Source organism: Podarcis filfolensis, assembly GCF_964270895.1.
Source record: "Podarcis filfolensis genome assembly, chromosome: 12".
In the NCBI taxonomy this organism is placed as follows: Eukaryota; Metazoa; Chordata; class Lepidosauria; order Squamata; family Lacertidae; genus Podarcis; species Podarcis filfolensis.
In genome coordinates, this window is record NC_139614.1 from 10,681,279 (window position 1) to 10,695,654 (window position 14,376).

General features: G+C 45.8%; 1 protein-coding gene across 2 annotated transcripts; it reads left to right on the plus strand.

The window, feature by feature from the left end:
- Nucleotides 1-1,882: 1,882 nt before the first annotated feature.
- On the plus strand, nt 1,883-13,894 carry CCK (cholecystokinin). Of its 2 annotated transcripts, none has more exons than XM_083578379.1 (3): nt 1,883-2,090; nt 8,354-8,602; nt 12,953-13,894. In XM_083578379.1, exons 2-3 carry the CDS (start codon nt 8,356-8,358, stop codon nt 13,081-13,083), a joined length of 378 nt encoding a protein of 125 aa, XP_083434505.1. In that variant the 5' UTR covers nt 1,883-2,090; nt 8,354-8,355; the 3' UTR covers nt 13,084-13,894. The 2 variants fall into 2 exon arrangements, with proteins under 2 accessions (XP_083434505.1, XP_083434504.1); XM_083578378.1 differs by lacking the exon at nt 1,883-2,090 and adding an exon at nt 6,214-6,444.
- Nucleotides 13,895-14,376: the final 482 nt, after the last annotated feature.

Consider the following 14,376-nt stretch of genomic DNA (forward strand, 5'->3'; position numbering starts at 1 on the left):
ACAGTATGCATGTATGATCACAGTAGATTACCATATCCTATCTTCATTACAATGTCAGTTCCTGGACCTTCTGCCCACCATATATTGTTTTCCTACTGTAGATTTTGAACCTTCTAGGCTAGTGGTTCTTTACCTTTTTTGGGTCATAGACTGCTTCGAGAATCTGATAAAAGCTATGGACCCCCTCCCCAGAGGGGGGGGGGGAATGCATAAACACCATTTATTTGATTGCAACATTTCTTTTGCAACTAGTTCACAGGCCACCTGAAGACCATCCATGGACCCTTGAGTTGTCCATAAACCACAGGTAAAAATCCCTGTTCTAGGCAGTGGTGTCTGGTGCCCGTTGGGGACTGGTGAAGCAGAAGGCAGGGAGGGCACCAGTAGGTGGCGCTACAGCCAATGACAAGCTGCGCTACGTCTTCATTGGTTGTAAGTAAGCAGGCAGGCAGGTGGGGGCTGTCTGAGGGCAGACTGAGGTTTTTGGGGCAGTGGCCCCACCCCCAATGGAGCAGCCTACGCTGCTTCTAGGCATACATCATGTTACCAGAATAGCTTTCCATCAGCCACATCTAAGATGCTAAGATGCTAGTATGGTGTAGCAGTTAGACTGCTGGACTGGGACCTGGGAAACCTGGGTTCAAGTCCCCCCTCAGCCATGAAGTTCACTGGGTGTGACCTTGGGCCAGTCACTCACGCACCTCACAGGAGTGTTGTTGTAAGGAAAAGATGGGGAGGAAGCAGGAGGAGAAGTATGTACACCACCTTGAGATCCTTAGAGGGAAGGTGGAATATAAATGTAATAAATAAACTGATAACTAAATCAGCAGTAGGGACGCGGGTGGCACTGTGGGTTAAACCACAGAGCCTAGGACTTGCTGATGAGAAGGTTGGCGGTTCAAATCCCCGTGACGGGGTGAGCTCCCATTGCTCGGTCCCTGCTCCTGCCAACCTAGCAGTTCGAAAGCACGTCAAAGTGCAAGTAGATAAATAGGTACCACTCTGGCAGGAAGGTAAACGGTGTTTCCATGTGCTGCTCTGGTTCGCCAGAAGCGGCTTTGTCATGCTGGCCACATGACCCGGAAGCTGTCTGCGGACAAACGCCGGCTCCCTCGGCCAATAAAGCGAGATGAGTGCCGCAACCCCAGAGTCAGCCACGACTGGACCTAATGGTCAGGGGTCCCTTTACCTTAAATCAGCAGTGGCAGACTCTGGGCTTTAAAACTTCAGCAGCATCCAGCGCAGCGCCAAAATTCGGTAACACCTGCCTCTTGCCTTCCATTGTTTGTCATTGTTTGGCAGCTGCCCTTGGGGTGGGCAAATTGCTGACACACTCATAAATTCACCTTTGAAATGAGTGCGGTGTAGCAGAAATAGATAAGATGGTGCAGTGGTTAGAGTGCTGGACTAGGACCTGGGGAACCAGGGCGACAATCCCCATTGAGCCACGAAGATCACTGGGTGACCTTGGGCCAGCCACGATTTCTCGGACTAACCTACCTCACACGGTTGTTGTGAAGATGAAATGGGGAGTGGGAGGGGCACCATGCGAGCCACCATAGGAGCCAACTCATAGGGGCTGAGGTCCCTTCAGGGTCCCCAATAAAATATTTGAGGGTTATTATGGGCCCCCCCCCAAGTTGATGGGCATTGCCATTCAAATGGTGTGCATGCGCCGCATCCTGTGATGGATTGTGTGGGGTGGGGCTTTCTCCCCAATATTTTATTGAAGTTGGCACACCTGCTGGCCACCTTGAGCTCCTTGGCAGATATAAAGGTAATTAACTAATTAATTAATTAGTGGAAGGACTAGAAGAGGCCCCGCTGTTCCCCCCTCCCCAAGTTCTCCCTCACTCCGCAGCGTCTCGCCTCTACCCCGCAGCTCCCCGCCCGCGTAGCGTCTCGGGAGGAAAGCGCAGCGTCTGCACTGGCAGACAAAGTCGCTCTAGAGCCTCTGGGCACTGAGCGAGGGCGGCGGGCGAAGGAGCTGCGCCAAGCAACTTCCTGGGTAAAAGAAAAGTTCGAAACACAAAGGGACAACCGGGCGAGTTCAGCGAGACTCCCCATCCTATCCGGGGCAGAAGGAGAAGGTAAGCGGGTATTTTTTCTTGGAGAGGACCAGAGGGAAGGGTTCTCTTTTCTGGAGATGTGAGCCCAGGGCACTCCGGAGTCTCCCTTTTTGCCGCGCTGCGTTTCCAGGCTGCAGAACCGCTTCCCCCTTCGACCTCCCCCGACAGACGGACGGGAATCCAGCGCTGAGATCGATGCCTCGCGGCGAGATCCCCCCTGGTCCGGCGGCGGCGCCAGGGCGGATCAATGGACGGGCGCCCGGCCCGGGGACTGTTTGCTAGCTTCTTAGCGCCCTGGACCCGCCCGGGAAGGAGGCGAGGTTTCAGCCGCGCGGCTGTGTTTGCATTTCTCTCTTTTCTTTTTTAAAGCGACGGGTAAAAGCCCCGTACAGGCACCTCGGGGCTCTAGCGAGCTTCCAAGCAGTCCGCATGGAGAAAAGAGCCCTAGCTCCGACGAAGGGGGTGTCTGGCCCCCGATCCCAGGTTTCACCCCCTTAGCCCCGGAAGAGCCGGGTCTGAAACCCTGGGGGCGAAGGGAAGCCACTCCCAATGCACCCCATAATCCCTCTCCCCTCGGACGGGGAAGCCTAAAAGCTGAAAGTCAGGACTTGGCTCGGGCTGGTTCAGCACCCTGGAGAGCTCCGCCGTGGGCAAAGGATGGCGACGAAGCGGCCAAGTTTTTAATAATAATAATAATAATAATAATAATAATAATAATAATAATAATAATAATTACCCCGCCCATCTGGCTGGGTTTCCCCAGCCACTCTGGGCGGCTTCCAACAGAATATTAAAATACGATAATCTATTAAACATTAAAAGCTTCCCTAAACAGGGCTGCCTTCAGATGTCTTCAGATGTCTTCTAAAAGCCTGGTAGTTGTTTTTCTCTTTGACATATTTACTACTACTGCTGCTGCTGCTGCTGCTGCACCTTGTCCTAGCCAAAGATTATTGACCTTGTGCTCCTTGCTCATTTCTGCTTTCTGCTTATTATGCTTATTATTATTGGTGGACTACTATCATAGGTTCATCTAGTCCACCCCACTGCAATGCAGGAATCTCAACTAGATCATACATGACAGGTAGCCACCCAACCTCTGCTTAAAAACCTCCAAGGAAGGAGAGTCCACAACCTCCGGCGGGAGTCTGTTCCACTGTCAAGCAGCTCTTAAAGGGAAAGGGACCCCTGACCATTAGGTCCAGTTGTGGCTGACTCTGGGGTTGCAGCACTCATCTCGCTTTACTGGCCGAGGGAGCCGGCGTACAGCTTCTGGGTCATGTGGCCAGCATGACTAAGCCGCTTCTGGCGAACCAGAGCAGTGCACGGAAACGCCGTTTACCTTCCCGCTGGAGCGGTACCTATTTATCTACTTGCACTTGATGTGCTTTCGAACTGCGAGGTTGGCAGGAGCAGGGACCGAGCAAGGGGAGCTCACCCTGTCGCGGGGATTAGAACCGCCGACCTTCTGATCGGCAAGTCCTGAGCTCTGTGGTTTAACCCACAGAGCCACCCACGTCCCTATCCACTGTCATGCAGCTGTTACTCTCAGGGAATTTTCTCTGATATTTAGTCGGAATCTGCTTTCTTGTAGCTTGAATCCATTGAGTCCTACCCTCCAGAGCAGGAGAAAACAAGCATGTTCCCTCTTCCATGTGACTGTCCTTGAGATATTTGCAGATAGCTATCATATCTCCTCTCAGTCTCCTCTTTTCTAGGCTAAACATACCCGGCTCCTTCAACCATTCCTCATAAGGCTGTTAGTTCAATCTCATCCAGGGATGGCTGTGGATTCCTGCAAAGCACTGGGTTGGAATAAATGATCCTCATCTATTCAACTCTATAATTCTATGACGCTATGTCTTGCGGGGGGGGGCTGTCATCCTTTCTTTGCCCCCTCCCCCTCTAAGATCCCTTCCTGATCAGTGAAGAGTCTATTTATTACTCATAGCTTCCCATACTTCACTGTCTGGAATTTTTTTTCATTTTTTAAATAAAAAAAAGTGGAAAGGGTTTTTGAAAGGAATCAGGAAACAACCGGTGCTCACCTGGAAGCGTTCCATTCTTTTTGTTAACCATTGATTGCAGTGGGCTTCCTTTCCACAGCATTACAATAAGGAAGACCACGTCTCAGTTGCAGATCTTGGAGACTCAGATTTCAGCAGCATGCATCCTGTTTGATGCCAAAATTCAGCACCGCCTGCCTCTTACATTCCCGCTGCAACCGAACCAGTAGCTTGTCCCCTAAATCCACCTCTGCACATCTATATACATTTTTAAGCTGCCAGAGGAGGAGGAGAAATGAATCAGTCCAGTTGGCATCAATACTTTCTTAGATAACTATTATTAAACTTCTCATGCAGCAGCTACAATCAGAAACCATTTGTCTCCTGAGTAGTCACTTACCATTGGATCCAGACCAAGTTTAATTCCCCCTGAATTCAATATGGCTTGGATTAAATCATGGCTGTCTTACTCTGGATTCCAAACCATAGACTACAATGGATCAGTTCCACATATTCTAGTAGGAGGGTGAGTGGCAGACAATATGTGTTAATATTCATCAGCTCAAACTGCCACACAGGTTACCCAGCAAACTCCAAATGGTGCTAGGCATTTAATTTATATATTTAAGATAAGGTATATATCACTTGGGTGGCGCTGTGGTCTAAACCACAGAGCCTAGGGCTTGCCGATCAGAAGGTCGGCGGTTCGAATCCCCGCGACGGGGTGAGCTCCAATTGCTCGGTGCCTCCTCCTGCCAACCTAACAGTTTGAAAGCATGTCAAAGTGCAAGTAGATAAATAGGTACCACTCTGGTGGGAAGGTAAAGGGCGTTTCCGTGCGCTGCTCTGGTTTCGCCAGAGGCGACTTAGTCATGCTGGCCACATGACCCAGAAAAACTGCGGACAAACGTTGGCTCCCTCGGCCAGTAAAGCGAGATGAGCACTGAAACGCCAGAGTCGTTCACAATTGGACTTAATTGTCAGGGGTCCTTTACCTTTACCTTTTTATATATCACTTGATTGTAAGAAAACCTCTGACCAGTTTACAAAAAAGGCACAATGTTCAGCTTTACAAAGCACACATTGTGCAGAATAATAATAATAATTTATTATTTGTACCCCGCTCATCTGGCTGGGTTTCCCCAGCCACTCTGGGCGGCTTCCAACAAAGATTAAAAATACTCAAAAAAGCCAAAAGAACAACCCACCCTATATTATTAGTTATTACATTACTTTGGGAAGTTCCAATGAATTTGGTACAGCTTGCAGCAAGGGTAGCCAATATGGTCCTCTACAAATGTTGTTGAGTTGCAACTTCTATCAGCCTCAGACATGTCCAATGGTCAGGGGTCAACAACACTGAGAGGACATCACATTGGCTCTTCCTTGCTCTTATAGTTCATCTGTAAGCAGCTCGTTGGTCTTCTTAAGATCACAAGACAAGCCATGAGTAGTTGTTTCAAATGTGAGCACCTGCAGGATTCCATGGAGTAACAAGACTGCAGCCCAGACCCCCAAATCATTTGTTTGGTTTTGATAGTCCAGGGGCTGTCAACATAGTGACCTCCAGATGCTACAGATTACAATTCCCATCATCCCTGACCACTGGCTATGCTGTCTGGGGCTGATGGGAATTGTAGTACCCTGGGAGGGCGCCATGTTACCTGTTCCTTTTAGACTGTGCACCCAAGTGAATCTGTTTAAGATTGCAGGCTGGTGAACATATTCAGGAGAGAGAGGTGGGAGGCACCATAGGATTTAAAGCAATAAAAATGCTAAAACTATCACATTTAAACCTAATCTTAACCCAAACCTATGCATGCTTGCTCAGAAGTTCCTTTTCGTCCTTTTAGACTTATTCCCAAATGAATGTGCACAGAATCACAGCTATACAAAACTAAGGACTGTGCTCAGTTGCTTTGGCTGTGTGCCTGTGAAAAGACTTGGATGCCTAATCAAGGTAGCTTCATTAATTCTAGTTGCCGTCACCACAGCTCTGCATTAAAATCACTCCAGCAGTGCCCCTGAATTAACGGCGTTCTCATTTCTTCTCTCAGTACATAGTCAAAGTCCCTGCAACTTTGCTGGGCAGAAGTATATGCCAGGGAAGCAAAGCCGTGCTTGCTGCAGAGGCAGAAATGAACCCTTTTGTTTGGCAACTTCTCCCACCCCGCCCCCAACCCTAATACAAGTGCCTTTCCTCCACCCATACATTGGAGGGTGTGGTGCTCCCATCCTTGCGTCAGAGCTGTGCAAACAGATGACACTGAACCAGACTATTTAAGGGGCAGCATTGAAGGGCTCAGCTACAACCTCGAGCCTGCCTCTGTTCTCTTGTGCACAGCTGCAACCTGCACCTCATTTAGAAGGTAGGAGGTGATTATTTCACTGAGCAACTGCTTTTAGGGTGTGTGGGGGAAGGAAACAGCTAGTGGCTGGCTCATTTGCTTCATTTTTTTTGTACTTAAGGGTTTCTCAGACTGCACCGAGTTTTTCTTAGAAACTGTAAGAATGAAATCAGCGATGGTCTTCCAAACTGTTGCAGGCAGCTTCACAGGCACTTTGAGTTTAAAAACTCTTCCTCTCTGCCTTTCTTAACCTTTTACTAAACATGTACAGGGTCGATTCACTGCATTTTGAGGAAGCATCTTGGGCAACAAAGCCGAGTTTTCAGGCTGTTGCTGTTTTCAGTTCCAGCTCCTGCTGGGTGGTGTTGCCTGTGCTAAACCAAAAGGCAATGTTACAGTAACTTTTTATATGGAGCAGGCTGTGAAATCTCTTTGAAAACCCAAACCCAACATTTATCAGACAGAATTCAGGTGTCTTTTAAAAAATCTGAATGACATTTCTACATGCAGTGAAATCCTATACATGCTTACTCTTCAGAAATAAGCCACATTTAATTCAATAAAACTTCCAGGTAAGTGTGTATAGGATTTTAGTGGCATATGTGTTATGGGTGGGGGGCTGGAAAGGTTGTATAATTTGAATTTTAGTCTCTACACCATAATATTAGCAGCTGGGTTATTTAAGTAACACTTTTTCTTTATTTTCTTTTTTCAACTTACAATTTGTTACTTGGAGATTGGATGTTGGCATTGCTACCTTTTTTATCATGACTGCAGAACAGTCTCTGCTGAATGATTTTGGGGCTGTAATTTCTTTTTAAGTTTAAGGAGCTTGGTGATTTTAGCATGTAAGAGACAGCTTGACACATTCCAGCCCAATGCAAGCATTTATGTTTTCTTGCTGGGTTAAACTCAAGATGATACTTATTTTTAGGTGTACCATATTCTGATTTCTCAGATGTATGTGAAACAGGTGTTGTATTGAAACCTATAATGCATGTGAATTTAATAGATCTGTCAATTTGTGGGGTCTGCACAAAATCAAATGTTCACTTTACATTTCTTACCCTCTCACAAAAAATATCTTCAGACATGTCGACTTCACTCCCTCAAAGCATCCTCACTCACTCACACACACAGCAAAAGCATTAGTTGTGTATTTCACACACATGTATTCTGAAGGGACACATACCTAAGACTGCTTTAATGGCAACCAATACCTTTTATTCTGAAAGCTTATGCATGTCTACTAAGAAACAGGTCCTGATGAACTCAGTGAGACTTACGTATAGTATTGCAGCCTCAGTTACTTTGCCCCATTCACAGCCAGGATGTTGAATAAAAGTTCTCTTTCTCATAGGTGAATTTAGCTGTTCTAGTTTTCTACTTACCAGAGTGCAAACCTGGAACTGGAACAGCAAGTATACATTTACTCCAGATAAATTAAGGCAGGGTACAGAAAGTGTGGTCTTGTGGTGTAGATCCATGCATTCACATTATCCAGGAAGGAAGTCAACACCTCTTTGTATTTTTTCCCTAGGATGGAGAGATGATATTTAGTGACTCAGAGCAACCAGAACCATGCTAATATAGTAAATATTTCATTGCCTTTCCAAAGCAGAACGTCTCGCTTTCAAAAGAGGGGCAAGCGCTTCCCCCTGCCAGCACTGCAAAAGGGAAAGCAATGAATGGTTTCAGTAGGTCAAAGCAGCTGGTCCCCCATCCAACGATTAACTGGTTATCTTTGCTCAAGCCATAATCAACCAAGGGTATGGATCTCTATGGTCTTTAGTCCCCATAGGCAGTTAAATGCATCTCTTCCTTGTCTAATTGAGCTGCCAGAATATTTGTTGATTTGGAAGTAGACTATGGTGTGTGTGAAGGAGCCTTTTAGCATCCTTGACAATCTCTTCTTCCTTTTCTTCCCTAGCTATGTACAGTGGGGTCTGCATCTGCCTGCTCCTGGCTGCGCTGTCCACAAGCTCCTTGGGGCAGCAGACTTCAGGGTCCCACAATGCCAGTCCTGTGGCTACTGATCTTGAGAAGAGCTTGCTGGAAACCTACCGGCATGTCCGTACTCCAGGCTCCGGGAAATCTATCCAGCAGCTGGACGGCAACGTTGACCCAAAGGCTAACCTGGGAGCTCTGCTGGCCAAATATCTCCAGCAAGCCCGAAGAGGTATCTTTTGAATCATTTTTCTACCCAAGTGTACTATGTCAAAGAAATACCCCTGTAAAATTCAACACGTGAGTAGCTTCAAATGGAAGGCAGGGTGACCTCTCTTATCATGATTTCCCCCCTGCAAAGCCCAGGCAGTGAGGTTGCACCTTGTTAGTCCAGCCAGGGGAAAGGGCTTCTGTTGATTAAACAGGTCAATTCTTCAATGCATACAAGAGTGGCTGGTGCCTTTAAAAGAGGGGTGTACAGGTTTCACCTACTCCGACAAGCCTTATCACACCCTTGCTCAGTTTCACCTGCAGAAAGTGTCAATATGACTCTTCTCAGCTCTGCCAATGCAAGCCCTTCCGACCAGCAAAATAGAACCTCCTTGTGCAGTAGCAGTCTATCTCTAAAGATCAAACGATAGAGAGAGGCAACAGGGCAGGGTTATTTCCCTTCATGCCAATGGAGCACAAAGCAGAGACATCATCTGAGTCCAAATGACTCTCTTAAAGTTTCATTTGCTGTTGCAACATTCATCCTAACAAAGGCAAACTAGGGTTCTAGAATTGTAGGAAGGGACCCTGAGGATCATCTAGTCCAGCCCGCTGCAATGCAGGAATAGGCAGCTGTCCCATAAGGGGATCAAACCTGCAACCTTGGTGTTATCAACACCGTGCTCTAACCAACTGAGCTATCCGGCTGATAAGGCAGAGAACAAGCAGGCTGTTATGTAAGCAGGGAACAGGGCCAGCCCAAGATATTTTTCCACCTGAGTTGAAGGACAAGATGGTGCCCTCTCCTTGTTCTGCATTCAGTAACTGACTGGACTAGCAGTTGGAAATGGGCCGTGCAGCAAAAGCAGCTCTGTTCTCTAGCAAAAGGGAATGGTCAGAGAGCTTAGGAAGAACAGCTGTCCTTTCCCTCTAACTTTTGCCACCTGAGGCAGTTGCCCCACTTTGCCTAATGGTAGGACTGTCTCTGGCAGGAAGGAGAGAATATGGGAAGGAGATAATACAGTAGCTAAGAGGTAGCCCAGAGAAGGGTGGCTGGGGGTGATGAAAGGTCGGAGAAGACCTCTGTTTGGGCATGAGGTGTCTACCCCTACCTTGTGGTGCAGATCAACTTGCCTTCCCCTTGTCCAGAAGGCTCTGTCCTTCCTTCTTCTTCAGATAACTCCCTCTGGAAACCACTGCCCGGCAGATGGTGCTTAAACTGCCTGGAAAATACCTCGGGGCTTTCCCCCGTCTCTGCGGTGCCATTAGGTAATTCTAGACTCAGGACTTAATGGCTGTGTGTGTATTAATTCACTTACTTCAAAATGTGGCAAGCCAGCCCTGTGTTCAGGACAAACCTCCAGGGCTTCACACAGTACGGGGAGCAGGAGGAGCTTTGACAACAGCGCAGCCCTGGACTTGAGCAGTTGTCTGGCTCTCCTTGAACAAGTGAGCCTCAGTCCTCAGAGCTGTGCTGTTCCAGAGTGTGGCAACCAACCTCCCAGTGTAAAGAGGGCTTGGACCAGGCACACAATTTAGGGGATGCTACAGGCAACCTCCAATGTCCAAGTGGGTTAGGCAGCCTGTGTCTTTCCCTGTCCTTCCTCCATGAAGAACAGTGGCAGTGCCAGGGCAGAGGTTTCACTTCCTCTCTGACGGCAGCCAGGGGTTGAACCCTGAAAGTGCCCTTGGCACATCTGCACTAAACCTCTGCATTATTATTATTATTATTATTATTATTATTATTATTATTAGTTATTAAATTTGTATACCACCCTTCATCCGCAGATCTCAGGGTGGTTTGCAGCATAAAAAGACAAGATAAAAACCAAATGCATAATAAAAACAGAGCAAACCATTAACCCCTGGGGGGTCAGGAACATAGCTGTCAACGTTTCCTTTTTTTTAAGGGAAATTCCCTTATTCCGAATAGGATTCCTTGCAAGAAAAGGGGAAAGTTGACAGCTATGGTCAGGGATGGGTAGCAGTAAAACCAATGTGCATTGTGTTTTGGGTCGTTTTGGTTTTTTTAAGTTTTCCTGCTATTTTATTTGCCCCTGCTTTTTAAGGCACTGTGCTAGCAGAGCAGCATCAAAAGACATCTGCATAGCTTAGGATTCAGGAGGGACCTCAAGGTTCCTCTAATTCCCCTTGCCTGAAACAGGAACAGAGGAATCAGTTGGTTAGACTTGGAGCGCAGTGTTGATAACTCCAAGGTTGCTGTCTGCTACTGCATTGCAGGGGGTTGGACTAGATAATCCTCAGGGTCTCTTCCCACAATTCTAGAATTCTAGTTTGCCTTTGTTAGGAAGATTGTTGCAACAGCAAATGACTAGATGAGGGTTAGACTAGATGAGCCTCAGGGTTCCTTTCAATGCTACACAGACTGTGGCTTCGTAGGGTTTCAGGAAGGGAATATCTCCCAGCCCTACCTAGAGTTGTCAGTGGTTGATAACCTGGGGCTTTCTGCACACAACACAAATTAGATGCTCTACCATGGAACTCTCTCAACGCAAGAGTCCAGGTTAGACCCCTATCCTTCCCTCTTTGGAGAGCCTCTGCAAAGGATTATCCACATCAGGGTTTCCCAAACTTGGGTCTCCAGCTGCTTTTGGACTCCAGCTGCTTTTATGAAGGCTGTCCAGGGAATTGCAGAGAATTCCATCTAAGTTTTTAGATGCCAAGGACCAAAATAATGTGTATTCTACTTGGCAATATATACACAAAGGGCCAGCTATTATAATATAAAAGGCATTTAATAATATGTTAAACGTGCAGCTTAAAATAATTTGTTAAATTTACAGATGTTAATAATACATTAAATTTACAGGTGAAGCTCCATTAACCCAAGCTGATTTTTCTAATTTTATAATGCTAGGCACACTTACTAGGGTAGAAACCTAATTAGATCCATTGGACTTACCACTGAGTAAACATGCATAGGGTTGTGTTGCATGTCTCCTGGACTGGTTTCTCTGTCGATGTTACCCTGTTGGATTATCTACATATTTATAAGTTCTCTGTAATGTCAGAGGGGAAAGCATAGAACACCCCAGTTGAGAACAACTTGATCCAGAAGTAAACTCAAATTTATTCCAGTAGAACTTGCTTATGAGCAAGAACTCCAGCCCAGATCGCACACTGATTTCTCCCAAGGCTTTCCTAGTCATTCCTACATTACTGTATATTCACAAGAACCTATGAGAACTGAAGTGCTGAGAGGACAAAAAAGAAGCACTCTGATCGATTTCAGAAGGGCCTTTGTTACCGGAACAATCTGCCCCTAGCCCAAGATCACCCACCCTTTTGTGCCTTTAAGGTGGAAGTTTCCACAATAGCCACATTTGTATTGACTTGTCCAGTCGTCGTACAAACTAGTAGGAAAATCTTTTTCTTTTATTTTAACAGGTGCCCCGTGCAGAAAGAGTAGCCTCATATACTTTTTAATACATTTATCACATTCAAGGGGTTCAGGACAGCCCATCTTAAACTATCACGTTTATTTTCACAACTACCTTGTAAAGTGACGCGGGTGGCGCTGTGGGTTAAACCACTGAGCCTAGGACTTGCTGATGAGAAGGTTGGCGGTTCAAATCCCCGTGACGGGGTGAGCTCCCGTTGCTCGGTCCCTGCTCCTGCCAACCCAGCAGTTCAAAAGCACGTCAAAGTGCAAGTAGATAAATACCTTCTCCAGCGGGAAGGTAAACGGCGTTTCCGCGCGCTGCTCTGGTTCTCCAGAAGCGGCTTAGTCATGCTGGCCACATGACCCGGAAGCTGTACGCCGGCTCCCTCGGCCAATAAAGTGAGATGAGCGCCGCAACCCCAGAGTTGGTCATGACTGGACCTAATAGTCAGGGGCCCCTTTACCTTTACCTTACCTTGTAAAGTAGGTTAGCTAAAAAATCAGTGACTTGCCCACAGTGAGCTTTGTGGCAGAACAGGGACTTATCCTTATTTTGCAAAACTGTTCTACATTCAGCGCAGAGATGCTTCTACAACACTGGCCCTAAATAAACTAAACTAAACTAAAGCTGCTCCTAAACTAAACTAAAGCCTGCATGGCTACAGATAGTAATTAGCAGTTTTGTATGTGTTTAAGGCATCACCCCATAGTCCCTGCATATACAGTGGAACCTCGGTTGTCGAACGTCATCCGTTCCGGAAGACCGTTCGACTTCCGAACATTTGACAACCGAGGCACAAAGGGCTGCCAGCAAGTTCAGTGGGGGGAATTGAGAAACGCGCCTTGGAAGCCATTCGACTTCTGAGGTGCGTTCGAAAACAGAAGCAATTACTTTTCGGGTTTTCTTCTATTATTTCGATAGTGAACATGTACTTCTATTTCACTCTTTATTTTCTTGTTTTCCCCAAGGTGCTTCTGGAAAGGTCTCTGTGATGGGATTGCAGAGTTTTGACCCGACGCACAGAATAAGAGACAGAGACTACATGGGATGGATGGATTTTGGACGCCGGAGTGCCGAAGAATATGAGTACTCTTCTTAGAGAGTTTCAAACTATGCTTAAAAGAAATGAAAATAAAGTCCCATTTCTGTACAGGGTGGGGGGAAATTATCATCCTTTTCGAATCAGTGTTTTAAAAGAAAACATATGTATTTGATGTAAATTTGTCTGTAAAACTATACAATGCAATATATATTATATAAACATATGCAGAATTTTCCAGAAAAAAAATACTATCTTTCTCCTATAGTTTCTTACCACTCGGTTGTAGACATATTAAAAAGTATTTCATTCATCCCTCTGTCGTCTGATCGCCAGAATTGTTGATGTGTGTCACAATCACTGCAGAAGGAAAATACCCTCACATCTTTCATACACTGTTAATCTGAACAACTTCCAAAGGAGCACGTTATATATACCAAAAAAATTGCTACGGGCGTTAAGAGGCAATCTGTCCAGATATCAACATGAAAAGCATTTTTCAATGGTTATGAGAATCCATTTCAAATTTAATTCTGACAAATCTCTGGTGAATAGAATGAGTGTCTCAGCAGCAGCTAAGCATTTTCACCTTTAGGTTCTATGCCCAATTTTCAATGCAAAGGTGATACTGATGTTAAATTTTGGTGTGGGAATCTTGGATTTGACGTATCTTACTAAAATAGCTGCTTTTTGCATATGGTTTCAGGGGGTTCAAAGTCTACCCCCATTTTATTTAATTAGAGCAGCGTTGGACATGGAACTGATTTCTGATTTAACATATGTGAGGATGGTTCGGCTATTTTCTTTTGTGAAGTGAATGTGAACATTCTGCTACAGTGATTAATCCTGGAATAAACAAAACATTCCTTGCCTCGTGGTGACTTATACATTTGTTTCGAAATACGAAATGAAGATCCTGCACCTCCCACCCCAAATATGGTTAGAGGGATTACGGTGAAGCTCATTCAGTAGTTTGCAGTGCAATCTTACTCAGAAGTAAGCCTCCTTACATTTAATGTGACTCACCCCCAGGTGTACAGGATTGCAGTCTTAAATATGAAAACCTTCTTGCACTGGGAGCAATCAAAATGGTTTTTAAAAACAAGAACAAACAAAAAACAGCTTTAATTGACTCCAAACATGAGCAAGGTATTATAGGCACACTTATTTATTTATTTTATCATTTATTTATTTTATGATTTCCCACAGGAAAAATGAATTTAAGTAATAGACAGGGCAACCTACAGCCTCTCAAGAGATCAACAGTATCACAGAGAAGCATGACAAATTTAAGGAGGAGAATATATGTTTGGATTCTGGGGGACAACTCACTTGTGTTAGGGAGATACTAAC

Coding starts and splice junctions, on each gene's coding strand:
- CCK (XM_083578379.1), top strand. CDS start 8,356: ATGTACAGTGGGGTCTGCATCTGCCTGCTCCTGGCTGCGCTGTCCACA. Junction 8,603..12,952: donor TCTCCAGCAAGCCCGAAGAG/GTATCTTTTGAA, acceptor GTTTTCCCCAAG/GTGCTTCTGGAAAGGTCTCT.